The 16,719-nt window shown below is 37.5% G+C and overlaps 3 protein-coding genes across 7 annotated transcripts; 1 reads left to right on the top strand and 2 right to left on the bottom strand.

Moving 5' to 3' along the window:
* Positions 1-778: 778 nt before the first annotated feature.
* On the bottom strand, positions 779-6,967 carry LOC112187930 (kanadaptin). 2 transcript variants are annotated; one of them, XM_040514231.1, is made up of 12 exons: positions 6,545-6,967; positions 6,346-6,431; positions 6,081-6,160; positions 5,318-5,373; positions 4,728-4,776; positions 4,013-4,162; positions 3,787-3,915; positions 2,981-3,094; positions 2,704-2,834; positions 2,185-2,423; positions 1,276-2,079; positions 779-1,151 (listed from the first exon to the last, which is right to left on the bottom strand). In XM_040514231.1, the coding sequence occupies exons 1-12, from the start codon at positions 6,895-6,897 to the stop codon at positions 1,102-1,104; spliced, it is 2,241 nt and encodes a 746-aa protein (XP_040370165.1). In that variant the 5' UTR covers positions 6,898-6,967; the 3' UTR covers positions 779-1,101. The 2 variants fall into 2 exon arrangements, with proteins under 2 accessions (XP_040370165.1, XP_024182674.1); XM_024326906.2 differs by having other exon boundaries at positions 3,787-3,882; positions 6,545-6,966.
* Positions 6,968-8,507: 1,540 nt separating this feature from the next.
* LOC112185304 (methyltransferase-like protein 17, mitochondrial) lies at positions 8,508-16,253 on the top strand. Of its 4 annotated transcripts, XM_024323544.2 has the most exons (16): positions 8,508-8,767; positions 8,897-8,972; positions 9,121-9,180; positions 9,528-9,573; positions 12,303-12,660; positions 12,752-13,017; positions 13,190-13,263; positions 13,370-13,464; positions 13,631-13,728; positions 13,832-13,915; positions 14,236-14,316; positions 14,414-14,500; positions 14,626-14,721; positions 15,160-15,242; positions 15,521-15,609; positions 15,760-16,253. In XM_024323544.2, exons 5-16 carry the CDS (start codon positions 12,525-12,527, stop codon positions 16,107-16,109), a joined length of 1,539 nt encoding a protein of 512 aa, XP_024179312.1. In that variant the 5' UTR covers positions 8,508-8,767; positions 8,897-8,972; positions 9,121-9,180; positions 9,528-9,573; positions 12,303-12,524; the 3' UTR covers positions 16,110-16,253. The 4 variants fall into 4 exon arrangements, with proteins under 4 accessions (XP_024179312.1, XP_040370167.1, XP_024179311.1 ...); XM_040514233.1 differs by lacking the exon at positions 9,528-9,573 and having other exon boundaries at positions 12,309-12,660; XM_024323543.2 differs by lacking the exon at positions 9,528-9,573.
* LOC112185306 (rsm22-cox11 tandem protein 2, mitochondrial-like) lies at positions 9,731-11,226 on the bottom strand. Its single transcript, XM_040514235.1, has 7 exons — positions 11,141-11,226; positions 10,940-11,034; positions 10,676-10,773; positions 10,489-10,572; positions 10,086-10,166; positions 9,901-9,987; positions 9,731-9,775 (listed from the first exon to the last, which is right to left on the bottom strand). The coding sequence occupies exons 2-7, from the start codon at positions 10,968-10,970 to the stop codon at positions 9,746-9,748; spliced, it is 411 nt and encodes a 136-aa protein (XP_040370169.1). The 5' UTR covers positions 10,971-11,034; positions 11,141-11,226; the 3' UTR covers positions 9,731-9,745.
* Positions 16,254-16,719: the final 466 nt, after the last annotated feature.

The raw sequence follows: 16,719 nt of genomic DNA, 5'->3' as shown, positions 1-16,719 counted from the left end.
ATATGATGACGACTGCAGTTGCCATTTCGTTCTTCTTGTACAGCCAGCATTTAATGATTTAAATGGTTCCTGAATACATGTATGCATATGTGCAGTAGAAGTGAGCAAAGCTTGATACATCAAGCAAAGCTTCTATTAGGAAGCTGAGAAACAAAGATGCTAGTATAATTTATTAGAGCTCATCAACGATCTATACCTTAGAATCTTGTTAAGTATGGAAAGCCTTGAGGCTGATTGAGGAATAAGTAGATTCATGTTAGAGGTTGCTTAACCAGAGTGGGTTTACAGCTTTCACTGCAAGTCTGCAACCATGCCGCTTTTATGTTTATAATGTATCTTCTTCCCCTGTAAATTTGAGTGACTAAAGCTGCAATTATTCGTTCAACTATTCGTTTACAGTTGTCACTATACAAGTTTAGCGTTGAAAATTGTTTTGGCCGAGAGAATACGAAATAAAATGAAGATTTCTGGTGCTTATAAGTTATGCGATTGGTTCCAGTTGGTACTACAACGTTCATCACAGTATCCATGAGCACAGCTACGGAAGATCTCAGTCATGCCCACTGGCCATACTTGCTGACAGCAACTCATCGGCAAAATCCTCTTATAATAAAATAAAATAAACTCATCGGCAAGTGCTTTTTGGTGATTTTAAAAGAAGCACTTCCCAGTATTACAGCGAACACTTGAAATTTTTACAAAGACCTCAATGTACTTCTAACAGAAACACTTCCGATAAAAACAACTCATGAGCATTCCTAGAGACATTTTCACTAAGTTGGCAAAAAGTTGGAACCAATTTTTATATACACCTTACTGGATCATGTTTACATGTGAGTTTAAACCAATAATTCAGAGCATCTCTCTGCCTTCATCTTTCTACACTAGGTTGTACATCCCAACCAAAACCAAAAACAATAAAGAAAAACATCAGTGCCTACCAAGAGGGTTTCTCCAGGTATTATCGAACTATACCTCTATATTCTCATTTGATAATCGAGTCTAACAATTTAAAACTGGGTTACGGGATAGTAAAAATAAAAGTCATTTGATATGCAAGCAGCCTAACAGCACTTCCAACTTGATCAATTGCATTTATATTTAGTAGCCATATCGATCGTTCAAGGATGTTCGCCCATCACCAGATTGCCCTGCATGAGCCATGAAGATATATACCAGTTATTAAAAAAGATCTCTTATCTAAGGGAGGAAGACAAAGAAAAAGAAAAAGAAAACAAAGTTACAACCCAGAACATGGAATCAAGTTAGCTTTACCTTCAGGAGGCACCCATGTTTCAGTAGAATCACTATCAAGAAATGAAGGTCTCTCGGGACCAAGTACTCTTTTTTTGGGCTTTTTACCCTTGTTCTGTTGTTTCCCTTGTGACGTATCTTGGCATTCAGAGGATTTATCATCATCTGATGCATAATAGCCTCTGTTATGCTTCAACAACAGTGCTACAGCATCCTCTGCCACGAGTCCAGCTCCTGTGGAGGAAGATGTCGAAAGTTGATGAGAATCATCACTAGCTTCAGATTCATGAACTTGTTTTCGTTTCCTTATAATCAAACCAGGCGCAGCATTTTCAATCCCAGATTCCATGTTAACTTCATTCTCCAAAATCTTCTTTCTGTCTTTATAGTCCACAAATACTTCAGGCTCGTGCTCATTCGTAGATGCTGCCTCTTGATGACCCTCCACCATCTTCTTGTCCACTATAGCTCCAAGCCACTGGGGCTTTGCAACAGTATACACAACACTTTTTCCTTCAGTTGCATTAGTGAGAACCTCACCTGACTCCAGCCTCTTGCTAGATGCAACAGTCACATCTGTACTTTCCTCTTTCTTTATAGAACCACTTTCTGGATTTTCAGGCGGACAGGTTTCCTTTGGTTTAAGTGGATGTTGCTTCTTGATGGCAGCAGCAGAAGTTTCAGTATTTTCAGGAAGCACCTTTGAATCCCTTTTCTTGGCTGCTTCACCTGTTGGATCAGCAATCTTCAAACGGAAGACTACCCTGTCATATTCGGACTGGAGATCTGAGAGTTCCTTTTGCAATTGCTCAGTTTCATCAAGCACTAGCAAGAAGAAAATCAGCACAGCAAGTGTTAGCAGAAAGCACTAAAGCAATTATCAATTCAGATGTATTAAAGATCAAGGTTCATTAGAGCAGAATTCCACACCTAGCTTAGATGAAAGCCCAGACATGTATGCATCCAGTGCGTCTCCAGCATCGGTGTCTTCTGTAGTTTCTGATGCCAGTCTGTTTTTCTCAATTGAAAGCAGCTCTTTCTTGTTCTCCATTTCTTTTGTGATTGCATCTCTCTTATCAAGAAGAGTATCAGCGGTTTCAATTGAGGGGTTTTCACTAGCCTTTTTGCTAGAAGGCTTCTTTGTCCGATCATAAAATTCATCATCATCACTGAAAAACAAATCATTAACAATTAACCTCAATAGGAAGTTACTGATTCTTTTTTCACAAACTATATGGCATTGACAAATGATGTATGGCATTTACATGGCTAAATTAAGAGTAACCATGATGATTAGGAAATTAAGACTACAGTTTCAGAGTTTAATATGAATAGCTGATCAATTGTAGAATTTAGATACTCCAATCTTGGAAAAGTGAGTACTTGGGTGTCTCTTCCAAACCTAAAAGTGCAAAACTTTTACATAGGTAATTTTCATTAATTAAGTACCTCAAAAGTTCTTCTTCTTCTTCAATTGCTCCTTTCTTCTTACCATGAGATAGCTTCCCAACACGTGCACCTAAACTTTCTCGAATACTCTCATTCAGTGTCTCTTCCAAATTTTCAAGCTCTTCCAGAATCTGTAAGAAAATTAAAAATAACGTGTTAACCAGAAAGGTCACTATCATCCTGCCTCCATATATTGGGACTTAAGATGCAACAGATATTCCTCATTTCTCAACTACCAGTACAGGTTGGCAAATAGGTTCTGGGGAAATTTTTTTACCTGTTCTGTTCTTTGTTCATTTCGCGCGATCTGAGTTTGTTGCCCTTGAGTCAATCCACCTTGAGAGATGTCTTTAGCACGAATAGCATCTATCTCTTTCTTCATATGAGCAATCTATAAGCGAAACAGTGAAGACATGAGAAAAATTATAATAATAAGTAAAAAAACTCATCAGTGTCTGTATAAACAAGTTTTTATCATCAACATTGGAGTTATTTAAATCTTTGTTTTGCTCATTAAAAAAAAAAAAAACACAAAAGAACTGGATGCAATTAGAAGAAGACACAATACGAGAAGGCTGAAGTGTAATATCTGGATACTGGATTTAATTATGATGCATTGTTGTTAGGTTCACGTACTTTTTCCTTTGTTGATGCTGGTATGGTCAACCTAATAATGGATGGTAGCAACTAATTAATTAGAATCATTAAGGACCAGTTTCAAACATTTAAGAGGTCCCTGTTGAATCATTATATTGCAAGTGCATCAACTGTTGTATTCCTTCATTACACAAAGATACACTGTTTTGCTAGAATTATAAAAGGTGTGTTACTCCAGTGAGTGGCTTTTCTAAAAATCAATTCAGGAACTGCTTTCTCAAATATTCAAACAATGGTACACTACACTACACTGCTGCGTGACTTTTTTAGAAATCAATTCAGGAACTTGCTTTTCTCAAATACCAAGCAATATACACATGTTAATATAAATATATGAACTATACCTAAAGAGTTTATCCAATTGGCGAAAAAGGATCCAACGTACAAGAAAGATAATAAAAAACCAGAATAGTTAAGACCACTTACCTTTTCCATTCTTTTAGTTATTTTATCACGGGTTTTTATCTGCTTTTCCGTAAGCTGTCCTTTGTATGTTTGCCAAGTTACTTCCTCACCATCATCCTTAGGTCCAAAACCATATGTCAGTAGAATTATCTTTCAATTCATCAAAAGAAAAGAAAGAAAAGGTCATACTTAAAGAAAAATAGGAGAATATAAAAGGCAGTTTGAGAAGAATTCTATTGAGACATACCTCGGCTTCTTCTATAATGGCATCCTCTCCCATACCCCAAGAGATGCCATCAGCAAGAGAAGCTTCAAGTCTTGCTCGTTGAAGTGATGCCTGCTGATCTAAAATATCTTCACGCATCTTGTACTCTCTTAAAACTTTCAAGTCTTTTTCCTACATAGATATAAGTCATATAACCAAACGATAAGCAATCATCCCTTTGACACATCGGTACAGAAAGCAAGTGAGGCGGGCTAAGACTCCATTCGAAGAAATGGAGTGCCATCATTGATAACCATAATTCAGCTCATTTCTTCAATGTCACTTTCATTACATCTTTTAAAATCAAGAATTTAATGCATATGTACATATATTTATGCGTCTATGCTATGCTTTGAACCTTCGTGTAGATACTATTTCCGTGATGGGTGATTTGAAGACTTTGATAAGTGCAAAATCCTGAATTTATCTCACTAACATATTGTTGAAAAAGTAACCATAGTGTCGTCACTTAGATAAGAAAGCAGTAGAGGTTCTTGGGAAACTCAACTCATGAATGCAAATATATCCTGTCCGTCAATATTCGAAGTGCTTAAGTTATTTTTATTGAAAAAAATATTCGCCTCTCATTATTCTTCACAAACTCAATATAAAAATCAAATGAACAGATGCGTTCTTATTTGATTTTCACTAAGAACACACACAAACTCAAACAATAAATAGTAAATTGAAATCTTACTGGTGGCATCAACTCAGACGGTCCTTGGAAAATGTATAGACGAGATGAACTGCACGAGAAAATGCAAGAATAATCAGAAGGTTAATAATCTTATGATGTGCTTTCGACTAAAGTCATTAAGAGAAAAACTTCATGAACGCCTATGACAATTATCGTTATCTTCAATGTTCCTGAACTACTTCTATTTTGGCTGTCACTATTCCAAATACTAATAGTATTCTAGTTGTCCTATCCAGTAAAGTGTTTCTTTCTCTCATATACATATAAACAATAAATAAATATGTATCCAAGTAACTAGCAGTTTAGGCCCATAAAATATATTTGGCATTTAAATATGAGCACTATGTCTTGTTAATCAAAAAGCGTAAAGGATAAAATAGCTATCTGAATCATAAGAGGTCACATATATAAATTAGTCCTCTATGAGTTCCTTAACAGTTCCTATTGAAAATAGCAGTGCATATATCTCATTATATAATGTACGTCACAGGATGGTATTCTGAATTCAAAAGTTACACAACACATGGAAATGTGAGGATCACTATAAGAAGTAAATGAAAGCCAAGGCAATGAAATAACGAGGTACTCACTGCCCAAAACGAATGACATCACCAACATGCAAGTCCACATACACCTTTTTACTGACCTGATAGGCATGATAAAAAGGTTAGTATGATAAAACTAGGGTATAAAACTATATACTCACCAATTTATTGTAACAAGAGTAGTCACTAGGTTTTTAGAAGCAGCATATAAGTGAAACTTGCCCACAAACAGAGACATAGACAAACACAAACATGAATGGCATTATGCAAAAGACACTGAGACAGTTCAGTAAAAGCTAAATCTTACTGATGAGAGTAAGTGTTGACTTGTTTAGTACTCTTTCATGAGTCAGATAAAAGATCTTAAATATCCAAATAGATTCATTGGAAACAGTAATCACATAAAACCTAATTTTCTATGTGGAGCTGGTCATCAAGAAAGGAACACCGTAAATTGAAACTTCTAGAGACCAGCAACCTCCAAGCATTTATCATTTACTACTACTAGAACATGACGCTTGTCTACCAGATCTGAGCTAACACAGTAGAATACTTAACAACTTCAAATAAGGCATGATTGTCTTTTTATATTCTGACAACAAAAGGGATTTGCCTTGAAAAGCAGAGGTCAATTCCTTTGTAGAGAGGGAGTATACAAATACCATTTAAGATAAAATTGATCCCTGGTCCAGATAAATTTGAGACCATATCTACTATAGCATTAGAAAATGTATTAAAAGAAAGTTAATGAACTAAATTTCAAGTTTTACGGTCTGGTTGTGAAAAGCAATTAGCTCCATAGACATACCTGGTTCTTGTTAACAAAAGTACCATGAGTACTGCCAAGGTCATAGATGTACGCATCTCCACTTCTCTTGAACTGGAGCACTGCCAAAAGAGTGAATAAGAAAATTAACAGGTATCCACTGTCGACTTAGCTCAAATTCCTAGTACATTTATCTATCTGAACCTTGAACAATGTATCAAGTCTATTGAAAAAGCCAATGATGATACTAACAACAAGTCAAGAAATAATAACAGCAAGTTAGAATGTAAGAGATAAATGTGCTTACCTGCATGGAACCGAGAAATAGTAGGGTGCTCCAGAACAAAATCGCAGAGGTCGACCCGGCCGAACATGTAAGCCCCTTTTTCATACCTGAAATTTATTTCAGTAGGAAAGAAATTCAACGATTTTCGGAGTATATAATGAAATGTAGTACTTAAAATCAGCTACAGAGGAGGAAGATGAGAAAGAAGAAGAAGGCTTACACATTGAATTGGTCGACAATGGCGCCGTCCTTGAGGACCTCGAGCTGGAACTGGTGGCATGGAGCTCCGCTCCATTCAGGAATCGAATAAGGGACGGCAAAGCCTTGGGATTGGTGCTTGGAGGTCTCCGGCGGCGCGGTTTCGGAGTCCGTGGTGGATGTAGAGGGTGGAGTGGGGTTAGGGTTTTGGGGAGGAGGAGGAGGAGGTGGACTAGGGTTTTTGGGAGGTGGAGGGCCCATCGGGGGCTTCATTTGGGTTGAAGAATGGGAGGTGGTCTCCATCGGCACATTGTCTAGGGTTTCGGAGCCGGCGGGGTTTGCGGAGAGTGGAGGCGGAGGCGGCGGAGGACCCATGGCGGTCGTTATTGTATCGGAGAGAGCGAGAGAGAGTTGCAGAGCAGCTTATGGCGTTTTGGGTCCGAAAGAGACGCAGAGACTATTTATAGGTGTCCACCGCCAAATTTATTGGGCTGGAACTTTGGGCCGGACTAAGTATATGGCGTTTGTATTGGACTATTGGGCTGCCCGGTAAAGACTATTGGAACGAGGAAACGCCGTCGTTTCGGGATGTCATTCAACAGGGCGGTCCCTCTCAACAGACGAAGATATTTGCTTCCTGTCTCGTTGTAGTAGAAGAACAAGCATCCATTTTGTTCGTAGAAATTTGAGGAAAGGTCTGTGCTTCCTTTGCTTCATCTTCTTCAAATTGGGTCATGCTGTTAAAGGTTAGTTCTGTCATCATCAGCACACTTTCCATGGTTGAACAACAAGTACAAATTTCATAGCTCTGTGTGTATCTCTGTGTTCTGGGTTCATTAATGGGTGAGGTTCTGAAACCTTCACTCTCCCTTATGTTAATCTCAACTAGTTCTGGGTTTCGGTATCGCCATTCTAACCAGCCTTTATATTATGATGTGCCTAAAACATGTTCAAGTACACATAACCTTAGCTTAGTTTCCATGTGGGTACCCAGTGTGATTAGAATGAAGGCGAAATCCATGTCTGTGCCAAACGTGGTGCTTGGTGTGCAATCTGGGTTGGTTTGTGAAAAAGAAGAAGATTCTTTGGTTGAGCAGATATTGCCTCCATGGGGAGATTTAGCAATTGATAAGGACCCGGTCCAGCCGGAGATTGAACCGGGGGTTGCCGTCCGGCCAGAGGTGACTTTAAATTGGAAGGATGTGTTGAATGTAGATAGGGTAAGTTTTTTAGAGGAGGTGGATGAAGAGACATTGTCAAAGCGGATTTTGGTGCTGAGTAGAACTAATAAAATTAGGAGTGCGTTGGAGCTGTTTACTTCCATGGAGTTATCAGGTCTTGTTCCTAGTTTACATGCGTGTAATTCACTGTTATCTTGTCTGTTGAGAAATGGGTTTTTTGATAATGGCTTGAGAGTGTTTGAGTTTATGAAGAGAAAGAAGTTAACTACGGGGCATAGTTATAGCCTGATACTTAAAGCAGTTTCAGATGCTCGTGGCTGCAACTCTGCCATTGAAATGTTTAGGGCAATGGAAGGGGAGAGTGGTGTGAGGGATGGTTTTGATACTGTTGTCTATAACACAATGATATCGGTTTGTGGTAAGGTGAACAATTGGCGTGAAACTGAGAGATTGTGGAGAGATATCAAGGAGAATGGCCATACTGGAACACAAGTTACTTATTGCCTCTTAGTTAGCATTTTTGTTCGGTGTGGTGAGCATGAGCTAGCTCTTGATGCTTACAACGAGATGATTGAAAACAAGTTTCAACCAGGGAATGATACAATGCAAGCTATAATTGGTGCTTGCTCGAAGGATGGAAAGTGGGATCTGGCACTAAACATCTTTCAGAATATGTTGGACAGTGGGCTCAAGCCAAATAGAATTGAGATAGTACGGTATTGATATTTATTTTTAGAAAAATACGGTATACTGTATCGAACCGTATATAATATATATTATTTATTTATTTATATATATTTTATATCTATTGATCTGAACCGTTGATTATTAATAGTTTTATTACATATTAAATTATAACCGTTGGATTAAATTAAAACCTGAGCTAACCCTAAGGGTGGATTCAGAAAGGATCATTCAGTCCCCTCACAGCCTCACTCTCGAGTCTCTCTCAGACTCAACCCCTCTCGAGTCTCGATGACTCGATCTCTCCTTCGAAGCCCAAACTATCGAAAAATCAAACACAGAAAGTGTTAATCTGTTCATTCAAATCGTATCTACGGCCGGTGAGCCTTCTCTTTTCGTTAATTTTTGTTAGAAGCTCTTGGATCATTCAGTCCCTCACAGCCTCACTCTCGAGTGATTTCTAATGTTTTTGCTGTTTTGCATCTTGCATGCTGATGTTGAATCTGAAGTGGATTCGATCTCTGTTGCCACTAATCTCAAGTGAAATCGAATCGGTCTCTTTCAAGTGGATCGATCTCTGTTGCTGTGAGTTCTGATCTCTGTTACTTTTTTTTTTTGTCTGAATCGATCTCTGCAGGGTTCTCAATTATGTGATGTTCTAGGTTTTCACGTTTTGGTGATTAACTAATTCTGGGCTTTGTTTTTTGTTTGGGTCTTTGCTTTTGGATATCAGGTCCCGATTGGCATTGCTTTTAGAGATTTGGAAAGCTAAAAGCTCATAATTATTATAGAGGTGAGGTTCAGTCTGTGACTTTGTAACTTTGTTCGATAATTGATTGTTTCTGTCATTATAGAGATTGAATGTTGATATACTGATAGTCTATGACTTTGTTTATGGAGATCTTGAGATACAAGATGGCTAGGTTCAGTCTGTGACTTTGTAACATATTTGATAATTGATTGTTTCTGTTTCACCTCAAAGCAGTTCATTCTTGCTAGTCTATGGAGATGTTATTTTTGTTTGAATGTTTGATTAGGTTGCATTTTTGTGGTCCAGTTTTAATGTAATGTTTGATTAGGTTGTAATGTAATGATTATGTGGTCTAGTTTTAATTTGTAATGTTTCGTACTATTAATCAGGCATTTTCAAATTAACAGTTCATGCTTCCATCATCATTGATCGAAGGTTAGTCAAACTAAGGATGCTTCCTTAGTTTTGGTTCTTTTTATCTTTGCATCTTGTGAATTGACTAAATTGAGGGAATTCTGACATTCTGTAATCAGAAATCAGTCAATGACAAGTCTTTTGTGTTATTGTTTGTTCCAATATGTTTTTTTTTTTTAATGTGTCTCTTACTCTATTTTTTTTTAACCCCATCATGAGAGCACTGCATCAAGAGAACTAAAAAATAAAAATGAGAGAATACAAATTAAAACGAACAAGAATATGTAAAATGTTGCGGAACATATTAATTTGAGAAGAGAAAAATGTAGGGTGCAGAACTATACTCACAGGAGCAACTATATAGGCACCACTTTTTTGAGCCACTACCAAGTCCTTGGAAGTTTCATCAATTGCAGCCTTGGATTTACGGCATTTCTAAGAAGATATAAATGTCAGAAATAAAGCAGAGTAGGGAAATGAGTGATTGTTAGCAGAACCCAAAAAAAAAAAAAAAACTAACAACAATAACTTACCCTTTTCTCCATCCATAATATATGTGATCGCATCTGAGATATGATATTTGATCCTTGTGGTGTTCCCGGTTCTATCAAAATCTACAAACATTCAAGTGTTTAAGGAAATCAATACGTAAAAATATAAGGCTGAAAATTTGAAGATCCAAACAGAAAACAAATATAACTTGGCCGACAATATGATTACAAGTATTTCCTTGTTTTCGCTCCTACATTCCAAATTTGTTTTCAGGACAGCGCAAAATATAGGATCATCACAAATCATTCTTTAAGATGGTGTAAAATTGTTATAGGAATTAAATGGTGTAAACTCAAGCAAATGGCCATAACAATTTTTTTTTGTTGTTTTTTTTTCATGAAATCATAATGAAACATGAAACTTTTCCAGGAGTTTGAGGTATACCAGGACATCCCGCGTAAGATCCCAAAGTTGGCGTACTACAGTAATCCGATCCTTCAGCGATGGTATCTCTCCAAGCACATAGGACTTCAACCCATAGCAACAAACAACAGATATTATTTAGGACCAAACATGACAAGACAAAAATTAAGTATGTAATTGATAGAAGTTCTAGATAAACAAAACTTACAGCAATTACAAGGTCATGTTCTCTCTCTGATTTCTTGATGTTTTTAGTCAAGGATTGGAGGGTACCATAACTGTGAATAAGTGGCAAGTTCTTTTGACCTAAAATAAGAACATAAAAACAATGAAGAATTTGCTTTAGCCAGTTACACCATGATAATGCATGAGCCATCACAATAGGAGTGTACTCCGACTTACAAACAATTTAGTACAGTGATAATCTAGATGAGAACTAAGTAACTAGTTTAAACAGAAAACCATTACTAACCTTGTATAAGGCTCTGGCCTGCACGCTGCATTGATTGTGATGGCTCTACTAAGTTAACTTTCTCCAAGGAATTCGGCCAGACTTCTCGTAGTGCCCTACAGCATTCCATTTACATTATATCAAAATCACATTACATAACAAACAACAATCCGGAATACTCACGTCATTAACAATCAAAAGAGAACCAGATGAACTTTTGACCAGAAAGCCGAACCCGTGCCAGCACCAAAATCCAACACTTTAGCAGGAGAAAAACCCGGCAGCCTTCTTTTTGGTTAAGAAAGTTATGGGCTCTAGTTGCTGCGGGATTGAGGCAGAAATAGCAATTAGCTTATACTTCTTTTTTTAATCAATTTTTTTGGTTTGTTTTTTTTTTTTCACTTTGAGAATAAATAAATAGTTTTTATTTAAAATTATAAGTTACTAGTTAAATGGGTACTTAATGTCCCGTGACATTCGGAAGAGATTAGTTCGGCTCTGCTGGGATACCCCCCCCCCCCCCGAAGGGTGTGTGTGTTGCTAACTACCTAACGCTAACCTCCCCCAATAAAAAAAATCAAAAAAATATAAGTTACTAGTTAGAGCCTATGTGACAAGGTGAAAAATCAGAGATTTTAATCTAAAATAGCTAAGCTGATGCTATGTAACCTGGAGCATCAATACATTGAGTTGATTGTTGGTATATGGTGCATGCAAATCTGCAAATACATTTTCTACATTTAGTCGTTGTATTGTTGATGGACTACATCTATTATGATTGTCAAAAACGTGTTTAAGACATTCAACATCGTGGAATATGCTAACTTATCTACATCTTTATATACAAGAGTTTATGGATCTGGTCAACATCCTAATCGACTAGGGTTGCCTAGCAGGCTAGTACAGAATGTTGTTGATGAAAGCCATGCCCAAGAAAATGGACTTTAAAAGGAAAAAAACCATGGTCATCAGGTTGATCAACAAGTTATTTCTCGTTCAAGTCCAATGTACCATCATGATTCATGCATGGTCACACGGAATGGTAATTATAAAGCCTTTACCTTGTTTTTCAAAAAGCAATGTAAATGTCACGTCTGTAAAAAGCATTGGCAACTGTTGTGTAATGTTAAAGATGTCTCACTTTGTGTGTAGCCAAATCTTTTGACTACTGTGTGATTTCATTGATTTGATCTTGGTCTCCTTTCGATTTCCATTATAATTCACACTTTCAAACTAAAGAGTTTGACACTAGGTTATAACTTATAAGCTCATGCTTGACCGGCCACTTAGCATGCATGGTTAATTTTCATGTTTAATTATCTCAATTAGAGTTAGTAGGAAGTTTAATTTATAACTAATCAGAGCAATAATGATGTGATGACAGAGGCAGATAGACAGGAGCAACCTTGAAAATTGGAATAAGGCCTGTTCGAACAAATTTCACTTGTGAGCCCAAATTCAAGCCCAAGAGGCTAAAACCCTGAAAGTCGCATAAACCCCAGAACAAAAACCAAACCCAACTCTATAGTCTATACTGTACCACCAGCTCAGAGACTCTCTCTCTGTGTGTCTCTCCCAGAGTGTGAGAGACCTAACGAGCCCGAAAATGGCGACCACCCTTCTCCCGGAGACAGCTCAGAAGGTCCTAACCCAAGAAGCCATCCGCTCCGCCGCCAAACAGTCCCAGCGCTGCCTCACCGTCCCCGTCAAACTCCGCCGCGCCATTAAAAATTACCTCCGAGGTCGTCTTCTCCACTCACTCAGCACCCTCTAGTTTTCTGTATCTACATATGCTTCAGTTTATGATATTCAATTAATGGTTTGGGTTTTTAGACCAAGAGGAGCCTCACATGAAGCGGAAGGTGCTGAGGCTATCAGAATCCTTCACCCAAATCAAGGATGTCAACTCTCAGCTTATTGCTTCCACCTCGAAGCAGCTGGTTGAGGACCCTTTGCAGTGTGTGGACCAATCCCAGAGGTGGAAGATCAAGGGCTCCTATGGAGATATTAGCCTTACTTATACAGACGACGAGACCATTGCTTATGTTGTTTCCAGAATGCCAGCTGTCTTCTCTGCTTGTCACAGAGTACTCAAGGAGGTAATTGGTGATGTTTCAGTTTGATAAAGCTGTGTTCTTGTATGCTAGAAATGAAGTGCTAGATTGATTTTGGTATCAGGCTTTCAAATTTATTGTTCTTTGTTCTTTTCGGGTGTGTAGCAATGAGAGTGTGATGAAGTTTTGATCTTTAATGTTCAGTGTTGTTTGACAGGTTCGTAGAAGGCTGCCGGGTTTTTCTCCTGCTAAAGTGTTGGATTTTGGTGCTGGCACGGGTTCGGCTTTCTGGTCAGAAGTTCATCTGGTTCTCTTTTGATTGTTAATGACGTGAGTATTCAGGATTGTTGTTTGTTATGTAATGTGATTTTGATATAATGTAAATGGAATGCTGTAGGGCACTACGAGAAGTCTGGCCGAATTCCTTGGAGAAAGTTAACTTAGTAGAGCCATCACAATCAATGCAGCGTGCAGGCCAGAGCCTTATACAAGGTTAGTAATGGTTTTCTGTTTAAACTAGTTACTTAGTTCTCATCTAGATTATCACTGTACTAAATTGTTTGTAAGTCGGAGTACAGTCCTATTGTGATGGCTCATGCATTCTCATGGCGTAACTGGCTAAAGCAAATTCTTCATTGTTTTTATGTTCTTATTTTAGGTCAAAAGAACTTGCCACTTATTCACAGTTATGATACCCTCCAATCCTTGACTAAAAACATCAAGAAATCAGAGAGAGAACATGACCTTGTAATTGCTGTAAGTTTTGTTTATCTAGAACTTCTATCAATTACATACTTAATTTTTGTCTTGTCATTTTTGGTCCTAAATAATATCTGTTGTTTGTTGCTATGGGTTGAAGTCCTATGTGCTTGGAGAGATACCATCGCTGAAGGATCGGATTACTGTAGTACGCCAACTTTGGGATCTTACGCGGGATGTCCTGGTATACCTCAAACTCCTGGAAAAGTTTCATGTTTCATTATGATTTCATGAAAAAAAAAACAACAACAAATTGTTATGGCCATTTGCTTGAGTTTACACCATTTAATCCCTATAACAATTTTACACCATCTTAAAGAACGATTTGTGATGATCCTATATTTTGCGCTGTCCTGAAAACAAATTTGGAAAGTAGGAGCGAAAACAAGGAAATACTTGTAATCATATTGCCGGCCAAGTTATATTTGTTTTCTGTTTGGATCTTCAAATTTTCAGCCTTATATTTTTACGTATTGATTTCCTTAAACACTTGAATGTTTGTAGATTTTGATAGAACCGGGAACACCACAAGGATCAAATATCATATCTCAGATGCGATCACATATATTATGGATGGAGAAAAGGGTAAGTTATTGTTGTTAGTTTTTTTTTTTTTTTGGGTTCTGCTAACAATCACTCATTTCCCTACTCTGCTTTATTTCTGACATTTATATCTTCTTAGAAATGCCGTAAATCCAAGGCTGCAATTGATGAAACTTCCAAGGACTTGGTAGTGGCTCGAAAAAGTGGTGCCTATATAGTTGCTCCTGTGAGTATAGTTCTGCACCCTACATTTTTCTCTTCTCAAATTAATATGTTCCGCAACATTTTACATATTCTTGTTCGTTTTAATTTGTATTCTCTCATTTTTATTTTTTAGTTCTCTTGATGCAGTGCTCTCATGATGGGGCATGTCCTTTGGAGAAAGCTGGTAAATATTGTCATTTTGTTCAACGTTTGGAGAGAACTTCTACTCAGCGTGCATACAAGGTTCTTTCTTAATTCATACGTAGTATTCTCTTTTGAAAGATTTATCTGGTTACCATATTATTTGAACCTAAGCGGTTAGTATTGGCATTAGAGGCAGGAGTCAAATTTTTGGATTTTACCAGTTGCTCGATACTTGTAGAAGGGAACCTCTATATTTTCTTAGTCCACTCTTGGCATTGCTAGTATTTTAGTTTTCTAGCAGGGTCTGTCGTTTTACTTATCGTGATTCAAATTTTTCTATTTTCACCTATCCATCTAAAAGTACCTACTCTTTTGCTTAATTTTAATTTCTACATCTCTTGCAAATGGCACAGAATCTATGAATCTATTTGTTGTTGGAAGCAAGACTTTTTTTTTCTTTATCTTATTCTGTTACATTGTCATTGTAAAACGCGATTATTATTTGATCATACCTTCTCGTATATGATCATTTTGTAGCGCTCCAAGGGTGGTCAGCCGTTACGTGGATTTGAAGATGAGAAATTTAGCTTCATTGCTGTCAGGCGAGGACAAAGACCAAGGTTGGTACTTTTTGTGCTCATATTCAAAGTTGTGGAAGGGGTTCATAAAGCTACAATGACATATTTGAAAACCATCACTTCATTTTGTTTTGGCTAACTCAGGGTTTCTCTTTAAACACGTCCATTTATGTTTTTATACTTGTAGGAGTTGATTGCTGTTTTTAATCAAATGAGTGTGCTACAATTATTTACTAATTTACAGTCTTCAGATCCTTTTATTCATATACTTTTATCTTTGATGTTCTCTCTGGTGGCTTCATTATTGTCATTATGACCAGGGAACCTTGGCCTCTTGATGGTGTGAAATTTGAGACTTTGAAGGAGCAACATGCTAAAAGAACTCTGGAAGATCTTGAAATTGACTATGGTAAAATTTTTCACTAGGATCATTTTCATCTTTCAAGGGCTCCGTAGTGACTGGTCTTTGGTTTATGATAAGATTCTTTGGTTATAACATTAAGAGAAATTGTAAACTGTGATTTATTTCATTCTAAAGATTAGTCATTGACCTTGTCAGAGGACCCAGAGGACCAAGTCAGCTCGCAACAAGCTAGCCTCATTCCATTTGAAAAACCAGATCCGATTACCTATGATTCTGATGTCGTGGAAGTTGATGATCATGAGGATAATGAAGAAGAGGAGGAAGATGACACATGTCATGCCGATCTTGGGGGTGGTTGGGGTAGGATTATCTACATGCCTGTTCGGAGGGGCAAGCAGGTTACTATGGATGTGTGTCGATCAACCAACCAGGATGCTTCAGAAGGAACACTTCAACGAATTGTTGTCACAAAGAATAAGAACCCTACATTACATAAGCAGGCCCGAAAGTCTCTCTGGGGAGACTTGTGGCCCTTTCAAAAATAACTGTGTAAAATCTATGGCTGTAGTCCATATAACCACTACGTATAAGATGCTCTTCGTTTATAGCAGTTCTCAGTTTGTATGCACTGTTCAGTCATTAATGGCTATTCCTGTGATCTAGGTGGAAATTCACTTTTGTCCTTGCTCTGTCAATACTTGCAAACCTCAATCTTTTGAAAGCTTTTCAATGTTGGCCATTTGTGGATGGTTAGGTTGACACTTGAGAGTTGGTTGATGTAAAGAACAAGAAGCATGGACCCGAATTGTGCCATACCGGGGCTTAACAAACTGGAAACTAAATTTCCTTATTCCAATACAATCTAAACGACCGGAAAGATGATGTGCTCGAACAGTATCTTGGACGTTTCGATTCATGGACTCTGAAGTCTCTTCTACTTCAAGGGTTTTGCTCAATTGTTGAACATTATACCTTTCATAAAGATTCTCCGTTATATATAATTTTGGTCTGAGCTGTAAGAGTAAGCAATCCGCTGTAGCACAATAAAATGAAACATTGTTTTTCTTGTTTTTTTTTGTTGGTCGCCTATACAACGTAACATTAAAACTTTTTTTCTTTTTTTGGATCACCTATACAACATAACATTATCATATA

The sequence above is a fragment of the Rosa chinensis genome, chromosome 2 (genome assembly GCF_002994745.2).
Source record: "Rosa chinensis cultivar Old Blush chromosome 2, RchiOBHm-V2, whole genome shotgun sequence".
In the NCBI taxonomy this organism is placed as follows: domain Eukaryota; kingdom Viridiplantae; phylum Streptophyta; class Magnoliopsida; order Rosales; family Rosaceae; genus Rosa; species Rosa chinensis.
Note: the sequence above shows the minus strand (reverse complement) of the source record. Positions and strands in the feature narration are given on the sequence as shown.

Coding starts and splice junctions, on each gene's coding strand:
- LOC112185306 (XM_040514235.1), bottom strand. CDS start 10,970: ATGCAGCGTGCAGGCCAGAGCCTTATACAAG. Junction 10,774..10,939: donor AGGCCAGAGCCTTATACAAG/GTTAGTAATGGT, acceptor TTCTTATTTTAG/GTCAAAAGAACTTGCCACTT. Junction 10,167..10,488: donor ATCTTACGCGGGATGTCCTG/GTATACCTCAAA, acceptor GAATGTTTGTAG/ATTTTGATAGAACCGGGAAC.
- LOC112185304 (XM_040514233.1), top strand. CDS start 12,525: ATGGCGACCACCCTTCTCCCGGAGACAGCTCAGAAGGTCCTAACCCAA. Junction 13,729..13,831: donor AACATGACCTTGTAATTGCT/GTAAGTTTTGTT, acceptor TATGGGTTGAAG/TCCTATGTGCTTGGAGAGAT. Junction 15,243..15,520: donor AGGCGAGGACAAAGACCAAG/GTTGGTACTTTT, acceptor CATTATGACCAG/GGAACCTTGGCCTCTTGATG.
- LOC112187930 (XM_040514231.1), bottom strand. CDS start 6,897: ATGGGTCCTCCGCCGCCTCCGCCTCCACTCTCCGCAAACCCCGCCGGC. Junction 5,374..6,080: donor CTTTTGTTAACAAGAACCAG/GTATGTCTATGG, acceptor CATGCCTATCAG/GTCAGTAAAAAGGTGTATGT. Junction 2,835..2,980: donor ATGAACAAAGAACAGAACAG/GTAAAAAAATTT, acceptor ATTTTCTTACAG/ATTCTGGAAGAGCTTGAAAA.